The 20,217-nt window shown below is 35.6% G+C and overlaps 1 protein-coding gene across 2 annotated transcripts in view; it reads left to right on the top strand.

Annotated features, from left to right (window-relative positions):
- The window catches only part of LOC101007873 (programmed cell death 6-interacting protein), a 73,216-nt gene extending 53,717 nt beyond the window's left edge, over positions 1–19,499 (top strand). For both annotated transcript variants that reach the window (XM_009201869.4, XM_003895239.5), the window contains exons 13-18: positions 4,974–5,222; positions 6,347–6,481; positions 7,622–7,716; positions 16,511–16,634; positions 17,740–17,927; positions 18,841–19,499. In XM_009201869.4, the coding sequence (XP_009200133.1) occupies positions 4,974–5,222; positions 6,347–6,481; positions 7,622–7,716; positions 16,511–16,634; positions 17,740–17,927; positions 18,841–19,015 (966 nt within the window). In that variant the 3' untranslated portion in view covers positions 19,016–19,499. The remainder of the gene's footprint in view (positions 1–4,973; positions 5,223–6,346; positions 6,482–7,621; positions 7,717–16,510; positions 16,635–17,739; positions 17,928–18,840) is intronic.
- The last annotated feature ends 718 nt before the right edge of the window (positions 19,500–20,217 follow it).

The raw sequence follows: 20,217 nt of genomic DNA on the forward strand, positions 1-20,217 counted from the left end.
TGTGGCATGAAATCTAGTCTATGGTTGGCTGGCCAAGCCTTGGCCCTAATGTATATGGGGCTGAGTCTAGCCAGAGGAAGGAACATCTTTTTTTGCACAAGGATGATGTTCAGTTACACTCAAAGTGTTACATCTGCTGGGAGTAATGGGGGGTGGGGGGGACCTTTAAAAAAAACGCTTTACCTCCTTAGAGGTACAGCATAGAGAGAACTGTTTAAAACTGTGTGCCCTCCCAAAGGAGTGCCTTTTTTGGATTCACAGACTAGTGGAGGATCTGCAAACACAGCTTTTACTCCTGATTCCTCATGACAGAAAGTTTATAGACATACTGAGAATGGCTGGAATCTCTTTATTTATTTACTCACCAAGTGTTTTTTGAAGGCCTACTTATTCCAGAACTGTGCTGAGCACCTTGGTCCCTAACATAAAGAGACAAAAAAACTCCTCTAGGTTACCTTTAGTGTAGGGTAAATGTATCAAGTTTCTGCTTTCATTGCTGTAGAGATAGTTGCTTATTTGCCTTTTCTGAAAATAAAATGACAAGGTTATAAAAGTAAAATAGAAGATTTCATTGAGGGCATTTCTCTTTCTTTCTTTCTTTCTTTCTTTCTTTCTTTCTTTCTTTCTTTCTTTCTTTTCTTTCTTTTCTTTCTTTTCTTTCCTTTCTTTCCTTTCTTTCCTTTCTTTCCTTTCTTTCTTTTTTCTTTTTTTTTGCGATGGAGTCTTACTCTGTCACCCAGGCTGGGGTGGAGTGGCGCAATCTTGGCTCACTGCAACCTCTGCCTCCTGGGTTCAAGCAATTCTCCTGCCTAACCTCCCGAGTAGCTCTTTTTCTTTTTTCTTTTCTTTTCTTTTCTGAGATGGAGTCTTACTCTGTCACCCAGGCTGGAGTGCAGTGGTGCAATTTTGGCTCACTGCAACCTCTGCCTTCTGGGTTCAAACAGTTCTGCCTAGCCTCCCGAGTAGCTGGGACTACAGGTGTGCACCACCATGCCCAGCTAGTTTTTGTATTTTTAGTAGAGACGGGGTTTCACCATGTTGGCCAGGATGGTCTCAATCTCTTGACTTCATGATCCACCCGCCTTGGCCTCCCAAAGTGCTGGGATTACAGGCATGAGCCACCGCTCCCAGCCCATTGAGGGCATTTCTTATGTCTCATATTGTACTTGGTGCTGTTAAATGCTACAGAGGGTTTTAAATATAAAACTGGGGTCAGGAAACTGGCTTGTGGGCCAAATCCAGCCTGCCTCTTCTCTTTGTATGGCCTATGAGCTAAGAATGAGTTTTACATTTTTTAAATGTGAAACTCATTTAAAAAAATGTAAAACTTTCTACTTCATTTTTTAAATGGCTGGAAAAAAAATCAAAAGAATGTTTTAATATATGGGCTTTATATAAAATTCAGATTTCAGTGTTTGTTAATACATTTTTGTTGAAACATAGCTGCGCTCATTCATTTACACATTGTCTTTCACTCTGCAAAGCAGAGTTAAAGAGCTGCAACAGAGACTGTGGCCTACTGAGGCAAAAATATTTTCTGTTTGGTCCTTTACCAAAAAAGTTTGTAAGATTCTGATCTAAAAGACAAAGTATTGACAACCTAGGTGATGCCATTCCTGCCATTCTGTTTGACCTCATCTGCTGTTCTGCCTTTTGTTTACTATGCTTTAGCCAGAGTGCCTTTTTTTTCTTTCCTTTGATCCTGCCAAGCTTGTGCCTGCCACAGGACTTTTACATTTGCGTTTCCTTCTGTGCAGGGCTTTCTTCCCATTTCCGTGGCTGTTACTTCTTTTTCATTAGTCTCAGATGTCACCTCTTCTCCATCTTTGTCATTGTCTACCCACATTATTCTATTTTTGTGTATTTGTTTAATCCTCCCCTTTGCATATTTATTTAATCCTCTCTGGTGCCCAAATGAAGGAAAAGACTGTTTTTGTTAGTAGTTGTGTCCATAGCATCTAGAACGGTACCCAAAACAAAAGTATTTGTTTGAATAATCATCACTGGCAGCCTAACTTAATAAAGGGATACATTTAATTGCAGTTGAAAGATAGCTGGAGCTGTATGTAAGAAATAAATACCCTAGGATTCTAATTATTTATATACTTTAATAACATGTTAAACCTCAAATTTGAATTTATAAGAAAATGTAGGCAGTGGTTTTCTTATTATCTTGGTCATTTGTGGAAGCAGTTTAATTCATTTTCTACTTCATTTACTCTGTTAAAATGAGGCCAGTGTCATATAATCTGAATTATGTTAAACTAGTATACTGCATATGAAATTTTTTAAAAAGATGTTCATAATACAAGGGATCTCTATCTTTGTGTGGTAGTCCACAAGTTTGTTCATAAATTGGTTGTTTGAAATGGCATTTTTTTTTCCAGAAAGTTAGAATTATTGCATTTTTGAATATCACAGGATTTGTTAACTATTCGGCCCTCTGTAGCGTCTGGTTAGAAAGCTTCTGTATCCGTCTGGTTAGATACCATGGAAGTTGCGGTTAGCTTTTCTTCCTAATCTAGGTAATGTGATTGAATACTTACCCTTTGTTAGAAGTTATGTTGAGCACTTTATATAGATTATCTCAGTCTTCACAACAGTCCTGACATAGGTACTATTATGCCCATTTTGCAGTTGAGAAAATTGGATTTTCTAAGTAGTAACCTGTCCTTGATTGCACAGTAACTAAGTCCATTATGGTCTTTAAGGGAGTACAGTCAGAGTAGAAGTTTTTTTTTTTTCCTATGCAATTACTTTTTTTCTATGTAATTACGTTTCACTTTGATAGACCATTAGTTCATTTGTTTCCTTATCCAAGTTTTGACTTAATCTTGTTTTTTGAGTGTGTAAATGTTCATGATTCAAAAGGTACATGCAGAAAGCCTCATTCCTTTTCCTACTACTTCTTTCCTGTATATTTCCTGTAAGTAACCATATTTGTTAGTTTCTGGTTTGTCCTTACTGATTTTCTTTTTGCAAGAACAACAACAAACAAAAAACCCCCCAAAATTATGAATACATACATATACATATATACGTATTATATATGTGTGTATTTATTTTCTGATTTTCCTTCTCTCTCACTCAAATTGCAGTATACTAGATATGCCTTTGTACCCCCTTTTTTTTTTTTCATTTAATAATATATCCTGGAAGTCACTTGGAAGAAAAGTTTTACTCACATCATCTAATATCAAGTACTACTAGGTCTTTCAACAGACTTTGCCATATCCACCCAGTATGATTCTTTCTCTTCCTCCTTCCTTTTAGAGTTTCTGTGGTTTGATGTTTTCTAGGAATCATGTTTCTCTTTCCACAGCCTTCTCCCCTGTACCCTCTTCTTTCTCTCACTCCCTTTCTCCTTCCCTTCCCCGTTCCTTCCTCTCTTCTCCCCCTCCCCCTCCCCCTTCTCTTCCTTTCCCTTCCCCTTCTTTTCCTTTCACTTCCTTCCGTTTTAAAATTAGGATATTTAGGAGATATGGGTGTAAATGAGGCCAAAAAGGAAATTCACCTACCTTTAGAAGAAACCTCGAGTCTCTGGTCTTCACAAAGGGATGTTACATTGGACATTCCTATTAAGGAGCTAACTAAGACTGTGGAAGGAAGAGTAGGATAGGAATTTTTAGAAACAGGCAGTTGGTAGGGGGATCCATGGGAATTGGAATTGCTGCTGGTAATGAGAAAGACGGGTGGAGACAAGGCTCATGGTGCCCTCTTCTTCCTTTGTCTTTCCTCCAGTTTTCTTTCTATGAGCCTCATTGGGGCAAGCAGAATAGGGAGATTGGGTTGATGTTTTTCGTGGTGGTCCTAGCAAAGTATGAAGAGATGAGTGAAAGGGGCAACTTGAAAGTGCTCATTAGAAGGTGCTTGAACACTATTAATATGAAGGGGTGTTTATGAATCATGTGGGTATAGGTCAGAGAGTGTCTTGACTGAATACAAGAGATAAATTTCTATTTTGTTTTTGTGTTTTGTTTTGAGACAGGGTTTCTCTCTGTCACCCAGGCTGGAGTGCAGTGGCATGATCATGGCTCACTGCAGCCTTGATCCCTTGGGCTGAAGCAATCCTCCTGTCTCAGCCTCTGAAGTAGCTGTGAGTGCAGGTGCACACCATTGCGCCCAGCTAGTTTTTTTTTTTTTTTAATGTAGAAATGGGGTCTCACTTTGTTGCCTAGGCTGGTCTCGAACTCCTAGGCTCAGGTGATCCTTCTGAAGTGCTGGGACTGCAGGCTCGAACCTCTACATCTGGCCTAAAACTCTTAATGATATTTGAAGAGAGGCACAAGAACCCTCTTACCTTCTTCCTCTCCCAGTGTATAAAATAGATGTGTGGTATATAGGTTTATATCTGTATCTTTCTCTATTTCTTTCTCCATCTACCATGCTTGCTTCATAACTGTCTGTATTTCTATGTTCACCTCTATTTCTCTATGTCTCTCTCAGTCTCTCTAGGCAAAATAGGATATCTACTTACCTACAAAATCATACCTTCCCCTGCTTCACAGCTATGGTCGGGAGGGAGTATAGTGTAGAGTGGCTAAGAGATTGGTTTTGTAATTAGTCAGACTTAGGTCTCAAATTTCACCTCTGCCCCATGGTAGCTGTATAACTGTGTCACTTAATTTTTCTGAGACTCATTATCCCTATCTTTGAAATAGGGGTCATAAATATATATACCCCATGGGGTATTGTAAGGAATACATAAAATTATATTTCTGAAGTGTTTAGCATGGTGCCTAACACATAAGAGTTCAGTAAATTGTAGCTGTTGCTATTGTTATTAATGCTGCTTTTGTTTTAATCTGAGTCAACTGAAGGTACAATGTCTGTCTATATAAACCTGACGTTCAGTTTATATTTGGCTCTCTGAGAAACCATCTCTCTCTTAGCCCGAATGAACCTTTATATATTATTTCCTTTTTGAAAATTTTTTTTTTCAGTTAAACTAAGGTGTCTTTTTTATTGTTTAGGTTGTAAATGTCTTAAAATCCTTATTGTCAAATCTTGATGAAGTAAAGAAGGAAAGAGAGGGTCTGGAGAATGACTTGAAATCTGTGAATTTTGACATGACAAGCAAGTTTTTGACAGCTCTGGCTCAAGATGGTGTGATAAATGAAGAAGCTCTTTCTGTTACTGAACTAGATCGAGTCTATGGAGGTCTTACAACTAAAGTCCAAGAATCTCTAAAGAAACAGGAAGAACTTCTTAAAAATATTCAGGTGAAATTCATATATTTAATAAGATATATGTTTTAAAAATTACAGAAAGGATATGTCTGGACTAAACCTATATTCAGTTAGGAAAATGACATTGGAGAATATCTGTAGTTAAGAGTAGAACTTAATACATGTGTATTTTGTAAAATTAAACTTGGCACATCAGTTTTATTTATATCTATGAAACAAAGTCATTTTTTTTTTCTTTTTTTTGAGACGGAGTCTCGCTTTGTCACCTAGGCTGGAGTGCAGTGGCACGATCTTGGCTCACTGCAAGCTCCGCCTCCCGGGTTCCTGCCGTTCTCCTGCCTCAGCCTCTGGTGCCCGCCACCACGCCTGGTTAATTTTTTGTATTTTTAGTAGAGACGGGGTTTCACCGTGTTAGCCAGGAGGGTCTGGATCTCCTGACCTCGTGATCCTTCCGCCTCAGCCTCCCAAAGTGCTGGGATTACAGGCGTGAGCCACCACGCCCTGCAGAAACAAAGTCATTTCTATGGCTAAAATGTTGCATATTACTTAGGAGTGCTTGATACTTCAGATATTTTTCATGGTTCCAAGTTTTTAATAGCTTTGGTTTTTTTCCGTATAGGAAGAAAATCGAAATTAGTTGGAATTACTGATACCTTTAATTATATGGCTAACATACGTACAGACTTCAGTCATTTTTTTAAAAGATAATGCAAACTAAGTATGTTGAGAAGTTTGAAGTTAGTGTTCGTGTTTACAGATAGGTAATTTGGACTAACAAAGACTTGAAATTTTGCTCTTTTAATAGTTAACGTGCAGAATTAAACATGCATTTCTACTCCTAAATATTGTATCTATATATGATATAAAATATTCCAAAAGGTAAAATAATTTTCATGTTATATTTTTTGCAAGTGTTATATACTAATAGAAATCCATGGTCATTATTGGTTGTTTTGACTCCTATTGGATTTTTGAAATTTTTACTTAAGAAAGATTTAAAGCATAATGAGACTTCAAAAGAGTATACTAGGTAATTCTAGTAATTTTGGATATGTATTTAATTACATATGATTTTCATAATTGGAAAAGATCAATAAAAATGTTATGAGCTATATTTTATAAATAAATGTAAATACATAAATCTTTCTTTTAACAAGGTCTCACATCAGGAATTTTCGAAAATGAAACAATCTAATAATGAAGCTAACTTAAGAGAAGAAGTTTTGAAGAATTTAGCTACTGCATATGACAACTTTGTTGAACTGGTAGCTAATTTGAAGGAGGGCACAAAGGTATGAAGTACATGCAAAAGGAATCATAGCTAGCAAGTACAGATGTGAACGTATAGTTTGGAAGTTAAATGGTATTTCCAGTTGAACCAAATTACTCTTTGCCTGGAATTTTAGCGTTAACGCTATTGTCTCTGCGAAGTTTGTTATAGGAGGGAGAAAGCTTAATGAAGGTGGCAACATTTCATGGGATTGCATATTTCAACTGGCAGAAAAGGGGTATAAATATTCGAGGTAGCAGGAATTAGCAGAGATGTCAGTGACACCTTTTTAAGGGATAGGAAGTTGACTGATGAATTTTGAGAGGACAGGAGTATTGACTAATTTGGGGACTGATTTGTGATAGAAAAGGTGGGGGGCATGACTTTTATATTCTGTGTGGTGGTTTGCTGAGGACAGACTTGTGGCCTGCCCAAGCGTCAAGAGGGCTTCCTAAATATGTAAGTACTTTCTTGTCTTGTCCTTTAAAAAGTTTAGGGAATTTGCTTATATTTCTTTTTACCAGTTACTTTGTTTTTGAGGGAGCAGTGACTTTTAAGTTTTTTCAGATGCATAATTCCTTTTGGTACTTAACTTCGTAATACTCACTGAATAAAGTTACCTTGACACAAATACAGTAGGTAAAATGTAAAACCCTCTGAAGAAAGGGTGAAAATACTGCAAAGCCTTCCAAATAGGATAGTAAAATGCCATTTTAATTTGGTTTAAAATGCTTTGTTTAAATAGGTAAGCTGAGAAAACCCTCCAGAGAGCCTTTAGAAATTCTTTTAAGGGTTTCTGAAGTGTGCTTGCATTTCTGTAGTGAATATGAAAACCTAATCCTTCCACTTAAATAGGTTTAATGTTATTAAGTAATTGACTTTTCTCTAGGAATTAGGAAGATTTTCATGATCATGAAACTTTTAACTTGTTACATTTTTGATGAGAATGTTCTGTAAAAATGATTTTATTTTTATTTTCTCTAGGAATCTTGGATCACATTTAATATTAAGTTGTTGGGCCTAGTAAATTGTATGAATGTATCTCATGCAGATTTCAGTTCTTCGGCTTTAACTATCATTGACAAATTAGCTTTAGATCACATTACTCTCTGGATTAAAAAATTGTTCTTGTTCATTACTTGTATTTGTTCTTTGCTTATAGTTTTACAATGAGTTGACTGAAATCCTGGTCAGGTTCCAGAACAAATGCAGTGATATAGTTTTTGCGCGGAAGACAGAAAGAGATGAACTCTTAAAGTAAGTCTGTTTTGTGTATCAAATTGTACTTAAAGAATTTTCTTTTAAAAAATCATGTAGAGACTTTTGGTGTGAATTTGGTAATATGAGATAGCAATTTCCCTCCTTTTCTCCTGGAAGAAGGAAGTAGATCGAGTATTTTACAAAGCAACAAGCAAACAGCTGCACAATCTGGGAATGAAAGGACGAAAAGAAGCAGAAACTCTAGATGCAGGAAGTACAGTGAGGTCACAGAAATGATAAAACAGTTCAGGTGGCAGATCTCAGGAAGTGCCAGTAAATACAAGCAGTTTATTTTGAACTAGCAAGTAGGTTCCTTACATAAAACTACAGCTATAGAACATGGAGGAGACAGCATGAATAGCTCGGAGAATACCAGCAAAATCACTTTTAGAAGGAGGCTGCTGAGAAAGCAGGGCCAGTTAACATACAACTCATTTTCTGCTGAGTAATCAATACAGAGTAGCACAGTGCTGATAAAAGGTAAAAAACATTAACAAAATTTAATAAAACTTCATAGATGAAGAACATTTACCAAAATAATATTGCCACAGAATAGATGAAAATTATGAGCAAACATCTGACCATGAACTAAACAACAACAGCAACAACAACAAATGTAAGAAGGCAGTCATTCTAAGGCTGGGGTCCCCAGTCCTGGGGCCATGGACTGGTACTGGTTCGTGGCCTATTAGGAACTGGGCTGGACAGCAGGAGGTGGGTGGCAGGCAGGCAGGTGGCTGGGCGAGTATTACTGCCTGAGTCCCACCTCCTGTCAGATCAGCCACAGCATTAGATTCTCATAGGAGCGCAAACACTATTGCGAACTGCCCATGTAAGGGATCTAGGTTGTGCGCTCCTTGTGAGACTCTGACTAATGCCTGATGATCTGAGGTGGGACAGTTTCATCCTGAAATCATCTCCCGCTCCCCTGTGGAAAAATTGTCTTCCACGAAACTGGTCCCTGGTGCCAAAAAGGTTGGGGACTGCAAGCACTCTAAGGAACACTTTGAGCAGAAATTCCAGAACTGCAGGAATATGGTAAGAAAACAGGAAGTGATAAGATGTGAGGTGTCAGAATTCAGGAAAGAAGTAGAAGGGAAGAATAAAACCATCACAAAATGGGAAGGAGCACAAAGGGCAAATAAATGCTGAAGAACACACAGGAACACAGAGTAGAAATTCGGAAATTAAAATGAAATCAAAGTCAAGAAAGAATTACAAAGGATTAGAGAGAAGATGGGCACAGAAAACCTAATATATGCAAAATTGGATTTCTCTCAAAGAAGAAAAACCAGACAGAGCAGTTATTTAACGTTCTCTAAACAGAACACTTATTTAATGATACTCAAGAACATTTTCTTGAAGTAAGTGAAGGTTGTTGAAAGAGTGTATCATATGGTAGGGGAAAATGATCAAGAACTGTCAGCTTCAAGGCATATAAATTATTGGCCTTAAAAGATAATGGCAGAATCCTTTAGCAGTCAGGCAAAACAAGTCAATGTATAAAAAGGCGAAAAAAATTAGGCTGAAAGCACTGTATGCTAGAAGAGAGTGGAGTGATTGCTGTAATCTCAAGGATAGTAAATATGAGTTAAAGATTTTATATCATATAAATACAAGCTAAAGATTTTATATCCAAACTGTACTTCGGGTACATAAAAAACCATCATAAGTAAATAAACATATGCATTCAACATACTTTTGATTAAAAATGTCAGCAGCTTTTCATTTGGAATTAAACAAGTTGATCCTAAAGTTTATATTCATTAGTAATAAATATAAAGAGCTGAAAGAGTCTTATACTGATGACCCTTTCAGGCAACTAGATCTTTATTCATCTCTCTGTTCATATTCATGAACAGAGAATGAACATGTTCGTGTTCATTCACCTCTCTGCTCATGTTCATGAGAGAAGTTACCATTTTCTTCTAAGAAAGAGCAGGTCAGTTGCTTTTAGAATATTTCTGCTAAACCTATAAAAAGCAAATAAATAGAATGTTTTAAAAATGTTCTAAATGTTTAAAAAAAAAGTTTTTTTTTTTTTTTTTTTTTTTTTAAAGACGGAGTTTTGCTCTGTCACCCAGGCTGGAGTGCAATCATGCAATCTTGTCTCACTGCAACCTCCGCCTCCTGGATTCAAGCAATTCTCCTGCCTCAGCTTCCCGAGTAGCTGGCATTACTGGTGTGCGCCACCACGCCTGGCTAATTTTTGTATTTTTAGTAGAAACAGGGTTTCACCATGTAGGCCAGGCTGGTCTCGAACTCCTGACCTCAGGTGATCGGGATTACAGGTGTGAGCCACCCCCACAGCCTAAAAAAAGATGAGTATTCTCCATATTAGTCTTAATGATAAAAAATCTAACAAAAATTAATACAAAACAGTCTACAGACCAGTTTCAGTTATGAATATGGATGCAAAAGTCCTAAATAAAGTATTTGACAGTAATAGTCACCAGGACGTTAAAAAAGAATTATTGACAAGGGGAGGGGGGGCGTTTATTCCAGTATTCAGTATTCAGTGTTTTCATATCAAAGGAAGGATCACTGGTTTGTCTTAATAGATGAGGCAGAAGCATTTGAGAAAATGAGTGTTCTGATACTCAGTAAAATAAGAATAGATAGAAGATAGATGCTTCCATAACATGAAAGTATATATATGTTTGTGTGTGTATATATTTCTGCCCAAAACTCAGTATAGTGATTAATGGAGAAGCACTATAAAGAGTTCCCTCTCAAGTCAAGAACAGAAAACAAATAACCACTATCAGCACTATTTTTAAATACTGTACTGCAGTACCAGCCAAGGCAATCACATGAGAGAGAAATTAAAAAATTGGAAAGGAAGAAGTAAAACTAGCACTATTTACAGACATTATGATTGTACAACTACTTGAAAACCCAAGAAAACCCCAAAACTCTGCAAATAATAAAATAATTATTACTGAAGTTGTTGATCATAAATATAATTTGTAGAAATCAGTGACTTTCATGTAAATAAGCCTTTAGAAGATAAGATGGAGGAAGAGACCCACTTAAAATAGCAACAAAAAAGATAAAATATAAGTTTATAATATTTGAGATCTATGTGAAGAAAACACTATTTCAGGGACACAAAAGAAGACTTAAAAAACATGTTCTTGGATAGGATGACTCAACTTCATAAAGATGTCAATTCTTTTTTTTTTTTTTTTTGAGACGGAGTCTCGCTCTGTCGCCCAGGCTGGAGTGCAGTGGCGCGATCTCAGCTCACTGCAAGCTCCGCCCCCCAGGTTCACGCCATTCTCCTGCCTCAGCCTCCCGAGTAGCTGGGACTACAGGCGCCGCCACCTCGCCCAGCTAGTTTTTTGTATTTTTTAGTAGAGACGGGGTTTCACCGTGTTAGCCAGGATGGTCTCGATCTCCTGACCTCGTGATCCGCCCGTCTCGGCCTCCCAAAGTGCTGGGATTACAGGCTTGCGCCACCGCGCCCGGCCAAAGATGTCAATTCTAAGTTAACTTATACATCAGCCGGGCGTGATGGCATGCACTTCTAGTCCCAGCTACCTGGGAGATTGAAGTGGGAGGATGGTTTGAGCCCTAGGGTTTTAGGTTGTAGTGCGCTATGATTGTACCTGTAAATAGCCAGTGTACTCCAGTCTGGGCAACAGTGAGACCCTATCTCTAATAACAAACATAAATAAAGAAATAAACATATGCATTCAACATACTTGTGATTAAAAATGTCAGCAGCTTTTCATTTGGAATTAGACAAGTTGATCCTGAAGTTCAAGTAGAAAAAGAAACAAGGTCAGCCAGGAAAACAGTAAAAAGAATAGTGAAGGGATACTAGTTCTACCAGATATTAAGGTATATAATACCATCTTTAATTAAAACACAGTGATGCTGGTACATGATTAGACAAAGACAGAATAGAAAATAGAAATAGATTGAAATACATATGTGAATTTAGTGTAAAAGATCTTCAGCCAACCAGAAGAGGTTGTGGACAACTGCCCAGCCATTTAGAAAATAAAAGTTATCTTTATACCAAAGTAAGTTCTGAGTGGACCAAACTTGAAATTTGTAAATGATATATAAGGTGTAAAATAGAATGGAGAATTCCTTAATAAAGCTGGGATGGGCAGCATCTAATAACTCCTACTTAAATTCCAGAAGGTATTAAAAAAAAAGAAAAGAATAAGTTCCTCACAGAAATATGGTAAACAGAGTCAGGATATAACAAATTGGGAATCCAATATTTGAAACTTATTCACAGGCAAAAGGCTAATTTACTTTATTTAGAAAAGAACTAGAAATCAATGAGAAGAAAACCCAATAGAAAACTGAGGAAAAGACGCTAACAGAATTTTGCAGACAAGGAAATATAAATGGCTCTTAAATAAATGAAATAAAAAAAAGAATACCCTCATTCATTATAAAATACAAATTAAAATTAGTCTGAAATAATATTTTTCAGTTTGGCAAGAATCCGAAAGTTTGATAACATGCTTTGTTGTCACATGTTGGAGAAATAGATTTTATATTGCTGTGAGAATACACAATGGTGCAATCCTTGTGTTGGGCAGTTTAGCTGTAAAGAATAAGACTACTAACGCAAACATCCTTTAATCCAGCTATTCTGTTTTTGGGAATCTATTCTGAGGATATATTAGAATATGCTAGAAATGACATATTTATGAGCTTATTCATTTCTGCATTGCAAATAGCAGTAAAAAAGCAGAAACAAAGTGACCAGGGCTGCTGAAATAAAGCTATAGTTGTATAGTGAAATGCTGTGCAGCTATTTTAAAAAACAGGATGTTTTCAATTTACTGATATGGAAAGATCTTCAAGATAGTTATGGTAAAAAGACGCAGAACAGTGTGTAGAGTATGCTTTGTGTAAAAAGGAAGAAAACAATAAACATAGAAATTGACTTGTTTATGCACAAAGAAGCTCTGGATATTCTAAGGAAGAAAGATTGGAATATTGTCATTTTAAATATTTTATAATTCATATATCTAAAAAGCAGGTTTGTTGCTATTTGTGTGTATATTTATTATATACACTTGTCAAATATTTTCAGCTCAGTGATTGAAAGGTGAATGAAAGATGGAAAAGTAGGCCATATAATAATATTAGCTTTTGAATATCTGAGAGTTAATTTTGTTAGTCATTGTTAATACTCAAGGCCAAAATACTTTGAAATCTTACGGAATATAATGTATACTGGAAAAGTATACATAAGTGTATATCTTGTTGAATGTTCACAAACTGAGTACACCCAGGCAACCAGCACTTAGATCAATACACAGAAAATTCTCAGCACACTAAAAGCATTGTTAATGCATCCACCCAGTCAGTCTTTCTTTATCTTTCTCTTCCAGGGCAACCACTATCCTAACTTGTGAGAGAACATAGATTACTTTCTCCTGTTTTTGCATTGCATATAAATAGAATCACATGTGATGTACTCTTCTATGACTGGCTTTTATTCTACATTGTATTTGTGAGATTCATCAGTATAAGTTGTGTGTATTTGTAGATCTTTTATTCTCAATTCTGTATATATTTTATGTGAATATACAAGTTATTTATTCTGTTGAATATTTTGAATAGTTGCTAGTTTTGAGCTTTTGTAAATAGTGCTGGCATGAATGTTGTAAATCACTGCTGTCCAATATTGTTGGTAGCAGTAAAAATATAGAAACAAGTCAAATGTCTGGTTCTGGTTAATTAAATAAAACTATATCTATATGGTGAAGTACTATGCAGTGACATATGCAATGGAAAATGTAAAATTTGTAGTAGCTGTAGTTAGAAAACAGGTGAAATTAATTTCAGTATTCCATTTAACCCAGTATGTCCAAAGTATTATCATTTTAACATATAATCAATGTAAAATTATAAATGAGAGATATTTTACTTTTTTTCATACTAAGTCTTAGAAATCTAATGTGTGTGTGTTGTTTTTTTTGGGTGAGATAGCGTCTTGCTCTGTCGCTTAGGCTGGAGTGCAGTGGTATGACCTCGGCTCACTGCAACCTCTGCCTCCTGGGTTCAAGCAATTCTCTGCTTCAGCCTCCCGAGTAGCTGGGTTTACAAGCGCCCACCACCAAGCCCGACTAATTTTTGTATTTTTAGTAGAGACGGGGTTTCACCATCTTGGCCAGGCTGATCTTGAACTCCTGACCTCGTGATCCACCTGCCTCGGCCTCCCAAAGTGCTGGGATTACAGGCGTGAGCCACCGTGCCCAGTTTAATGTGTATTTTATACTTACAACACATCTCAATTCAGATTAGCCACATTTCAGATGTTTGATAGCTATATGTGGCTAGTGGTTACTGTATTAGACAGTATATGCTTTTGGTGAGCATGTTATATGCAGTGCTGTTGGGTATATATCTAGGTCAAAGGGTATGTGTATGCTTAGTTGGTATTTCAAATAGTTTTCCAACGCGATTGTACTAATTTATATTCCTCCTAGCAATATCTGAGAGTTCTGGTTGCTCCACATTTTTGCCCTTAGCTATATTCTGCTGGGTTTGTAGTATTATCTCATTGTATGAGTTTAATTTTCATTTTCCTGATGACTAATATGTCCTTTTTATATGCTTATTAGCTGGAGGCTTTGCTTTTTAATTTCTGTTTTCATTGAAATCTTTCATCAGTAATTTAAAGAGTTTAAGAAGAATGAGTGGTTTACTCTGAGCTTTACTTTCTTTTTACTAATGGTTTGAAAACCATTGTCAGATTTTGGGCGTAGGAATACTGGTGGCATTTTTTAAAATATCTTTTTGCTCTTTTACATTATTGGTTTTATTTAATAGCATTGATTTATATCTTTTGTAAGTGGCTAGGAAATTATCATTTGCCCTGTAAATGTGTTATTTACTGCATCCATCCCTAGAGTTTATCAAAGGAAAAAAGGTATTGTGTTAAAGCTTTATAATATATATATATATATTTTAGATATTTCCAAATCTGACCTTTTAGAATTTTGATATTAAAAACTTATTAATAAATAATAAGCAGTTATTTACTTGTATTAAGAAGTAGCTTTTTTTTTTTGATGAATGTATACTAGTTTTCTTTATGTTTGGAGTGATTGGGGCCCTTCTTGAGAGGGAAGTTGGGATGCGGACAATGTGGGGCTTTGCTGTTATTTGTTAAATCAGGGCAAAAGGTACTGTCTCAGACATTTTGGGACTTGTCATATTTACTTCTCTGTGTACATTAATCAGTGCAGTGAAAAGATGATTGACATCATGTATTACATGGAGTGCATTTTACCTTAGGTATTGTTTAGTGTGGTTTTGGGATGAATTTCAAATTACTGTTAGAGAAGACAAAATTTTCTAATTTTTAGTACTAAATTGTAAGAGTATTTTCAGCAATATGTCTTTCATGAGTTTACCTTAGTGACAGGTCATGTGTTATCTTTTAACATAAAATATCTCAATGCCACATTTCTTTGAATGTCTTCAGAAAGTTTTTATCTAGAAATTTGCATAATGGTTTGCATAAAAGGTTAGCTTTTTCATCTGTTTTATTTTGTATAAACACTGATAAAGTGATTACAACACTGGCTACATAAGTCATTGTAGTTTTCTGATAACTTTTAGATAGATGATGTTAGGAGTTTTTTAAATCCAGGGACTACCTTTTATTAGAGGGTGGGCAGTCTTTTAGGATTACTTGCCCAGTTTGACATGTTTCTTACTCTAGCTATAACTGTGATCTCTGAAAATGTTTACTTTTTTCCCCTAGTCTTCAGAAATAGAAAAAAGATACAACTTCATTTTATTAAACAGTAGGAAGAAAGAGGATTGAGATTCTAGTCAAGAATAGAAATGTAGTATATTTTATTTTTTTTCAGTTTTTGTTATATTGATAAATAATTGTACATATTATGGGGTACATGTGATACTTTGATCGTGAATATAATGTGTAATAATCAAATCAGGGTAATTAGGATATTCATCACATATTTGTGGGGCACATGTGATATTTTGATACATGAATACAATGTATAATAATCAAATCAGGGTAATTAGGATATTCCTCATCTCAAATGTTTACCGTTTCTTTGTGTTGGGAACATTCCAAATCTTCTAGCTATTTAGAAATACACAATAAATTACCATTAACTATCATCACCCTATGGTGCTATTAAACACTAGAACTTATTTATTCTATCTGACTGTATTTTTGTACCCATTATCCAACCTCTCTTGATCCCCACCCCCTACTCTTCCTTGACTCTAGTAACCATCATTCTACTCTCTGTCTCCTTGTTTTTAGCTCACACATATGAATGAGAACATGCAATTGTCTTTCTGTGCCTGGCTTATTTCGCTTAACGTAATGTCCTCCAGTTCCATCCGTGTTGCTGGAAGTGACAGAATTTCATTTTTTTTATGGCTGAATAATATTCCATTGCATATATATACTACACTTTATCCATTTATCTGCTGATGGACACTTAGGTTGCATTCATTCTTGGCTGTTGGAAGTGCTGCAACAAACATGGGAATATAGATATCTCTTCAATATATGGATATCCTTTCTTTTGGATATATACCCAGCGATTGCTGGATCATATGGTAGATCTAGTTTTAGTTTTTTGAGGGACCTCCATACTGTTTTCCATAGTCGCTGTACTAATTTGAAATGTAGTATATTTTAAAATGCCATCATTGTTTGGAATCTGTTTTCTATATTTCATGTATGAAGAAAAGAAAAGCTGGTATTTTATGTGTGTTCATTGTTTTCTATCATGTTAATTTTTAATACTTTGTCTTTGATAAGGGACTTGCAACAAAGCATTGCCAGAGAACCTAGTGCTCCTTCAATTCCTACACCTGCATATCAGTCCTCGCCAGCAGGAGGACATGCACCAACTCCTCCAACTCCAGCGCCAAGAACCATGCCGGTTAGTAGGCAAATATTTTAAACAGAGATTTTACATTAGTGATGATTACTTGTTTTAATGGATAAAACATGGTTTACATAGGAAGGATCTAGTGGTTACCACCTGCATCAGGTAACCAACCTCCTGATATTTTGCGATACGTAAAACACAGCATCATTCAAGAATTCTTAACCAAAAAAATGCTTAGCCCGAATCTAATCAAGCCCTTAAACAAACTTTCTGTTTACAGCAAATAAAACAAATGATAAAATGAGAAGTTAAATTATGCCATTAGGAAACAATTGGACAAATCTATCACATGGGACATTTATATGAAATAACTGAGTTGATCTTTTCTAAAAGTGAGTGTCATAGGTTTTAAAAAAAGGGCATATTCTAGATGAAAAGAGATGAAAGTTTCCTTACAATCAAATGCAAATGAACTTTGAGTTGATTTTGGTTTATAAAAATAGCTATATGAGCTTTTTTGTGTTAATTAGGGAAAATTGAATTTGGAGTGGATATTTGATGACATTGGGGAATAGCATTAGTTTTTTAAGGATGAAAATGGTATTGTGATTATGTAGGATAATATCCTTATGAGAACTTGAGTGCTGAAGTCTTTAGGGCTAGTGTCATGAAGTTTGCAACTTACTTCAAACGATTCTGCAAATATGTATGGATGTAGTTATAGATAAAGCAGAAATGGCAAATGTTAATAGTTATTGAATTTCATTGGCAGATGTGTGATTATTTTATATACTATTCTTTTAAAATTTTCTGGTGTTTGACATTTTTCATATAGAGTTTGGGGACTGGGAGGAGATGATGGTAGTAAACAGTACCTGTGCTGCTTTCTTCCACCTCAAATGTCCAGCCACTCAGGAAGCAGTAAATGATTAAATATTAGGCACCAGGAAAAGAGCAGTGGCTATGGAGTTTCCACAGATTGGAGAATTATTCAACTATGATATATTTCTATAGTAATAAGCCAGTATTTAAGAATGGGAAATAAAAATATATTTGGTTGGATTCTAGAGTTTCTCATATGTCCTTATTAATTTTAATTAATAGCAGTTTGAGAGAAATGAAACATTTTATAGTCAATGCTGACTTTTTCTTATAGCCTACTAAGCCCCAGCCCCCAGCCAGGCCTCCACCACCTGTGCTTCCAGCAAATCGAGCTCCTTCTGCTACTGCTCCAGCTCCAGTGGGGGCTGGGACTGCTGCACCAGCTCCATCACAAACACCTGGCTCAGCTCCTCCTCCACAGGCCCAGGGACCACCCTATCCCACCTATCCAGGATATCCTGGGTAAGGCTTCAACATCATGTATCCCAAGTTGGCTAATATTGTTTCTAGGCTCTGGCTAACCTGTTAAAAACAGGGTCACCCCTTCTACAAATGGAAGTGTCATGAATGAATAAGCTACACTGTCAGCTTATCCAGAAATGAAAATAATGTTATGGTCACTTACATAAATAGCTATTTCCTAGGCTTTTAAAATTTGTTTTTATACCTTACATATTGGGTTTATATTAAATAATCTCTTCTGTATAGAGTTCAGTAGGTATTTCCTTGGACTTTAGGTGATAAACAGGTACCTTTTCTGAGCGTAGCATAGCAAAACTGATAAGGCCTTATTTACATCCCTATACTTAGAATACTTGGCATTTAATAAACAGTTGAATAGAAATTTATCTAATTATGGGTTGCACTTTCTTAAAGGTTAACCTCTGTGATAATTTCTTAATCTTAAAAATCCAAACATTTGACTACCTTTTAAGGTGTGCTCTAAATTTTACTTAGTAAGTACATGTTGTCTTCCAAATATTAGAACTTTTAAAGTTGTAAATTTATGTACATCACAGTGAATATTGAATATTGTGGAAGAGGAATGTATTTAGATGACTAGTTTTGCCACGTTAAAATGAAGGGTCTCCATATTTTTTCTTTCTTTTAATACTTGAATACTTAATCTTATTTTCTTCGGTATTTTTTTGGATAGTATTAAACACTTGGTACTCTTTTGTTGTAATTAAGAACAGGATAGGAATGCTTTTCTCTGACAAGTGCCTTGAAACAGTTTTTCTCTCTCCACTGTTCTTTAACAGACTAAAAAATAGAAATGACTTTCATGAAAAACGTAATTCTAGAATAATTATTGTTTTATTTTTTAGTATTTGATTTACCAATCAAGTTTTTTTTGTTTTCTTCTCCCTATCAGGTATTGCCAAATGCCCATGCCCATGGGCTATAATCCTTATGCATATGGCCAGTATAATATGCCATATCCACCAGTGTATCACCAGAGCCCTGGACAGGCTCCATACCCAGGACCCCAGCAGCCTTCATACCCCTTCCCTCAGCCCCCACAGCAGTCTTACTATCCACAGCAGTAATATGTCTGCTCAGCAGCTCAGCTGATTCAGATCAGAGGGAAAGAAATACCAACCCTGCAATAAGTGTACTAAACTCTACGCTCTGGTTAATGTAATGTACTCTCCTGGACTGAATGCAGTGTATAATTTCTGTCTACAGCTAGAAGCTGTGCCCCACTTCCACATATGATTACACATGTGAGATTTGCTGCTGTTGCAGTATAAACACTAGGTATAATAGGATTTGAAATTGTATTACAGTTCATAAAAATTGAAAATGAGAAATTAAACCTGCAAGTGAAACATTTGAAACTATTATACTTTCTACATAAGACACTGTTGGGACATCAGATACTTACAAAGATGGTTTAAGTATGGATACTCGAGAAAATTAAGTTTTCTTTCCCTTTGGTTTATTGATTTGGTTTAATTTCCATTATGCTATTTTGCATAATCAAGGCATTGTAAATCTTATAATTTTAAAATAAATTACTTAAGAACAGTTGTCATTGTTATGTTTTGTTATTGATTCTCATTACTGTCTAATTTTTTTTTTCTGGTATTAGTCTCATTTTGTATGTATATAAGTTAAACATATACTGTTTTTTAAGTGCATGAATAGTACAAGTTATTATCAAGGACGTTTTATAGGGAAACCAAAAGAATAGTATCATAGTTTATCTTTCATATGCTGATTAGTAAACGGCTTTTGACATTTATTTTAAAAAGTCCTATAATGTGGAAGAAACAAGCAATTGCTACCAAAGATTCTTCAAATAAATATACAAATAAATGTGTATATTTAATGTTTTATTGTTCGCTTCTCCAGAAAATTGATGCAAATTCTGGTAATAATTCTTGCATTTTTTTCCCCGTAACCTGGTTAAAATAAATATGCCATTGACAATACTTCATAATGTAATGGAATTGTTTGGGGAACACTTACTGTACCCTCTTATCCTTTTTTCCACCTTACTGTGTTAACTTAGTGACATTTAATGCCCAATATGTATGAATAGATCTAAGCCATTTAATTTTTTTTCCTTAAAGATTGGACTATTTTATAATTCAAGGAGCATACAAAAAAATGGTTGGGAACATATGCCAATTCTGGAGTAGGCTATGTATTTAATACTCATCTCTGCCGTTAGGATATCTACTCACTGTATAAACCTCAGTAAAAATAGTGAAGACATGCATCATGGAATGAGAAAATGAGAAAG

This window comes from Papio anubis, unplaced genomic scaffold (assembly GCF_008728515.1).
Source record: "Papio anubis isolate 15944 unplaced genomic scaffold, Panubis1.0 scaffold279, whole genome shotgun sequence".
NCBI lineage: Eukaryota > Metazoa > Chordata > Mammalia > Primates > Cercopithecidae > Papio > Papio anubis.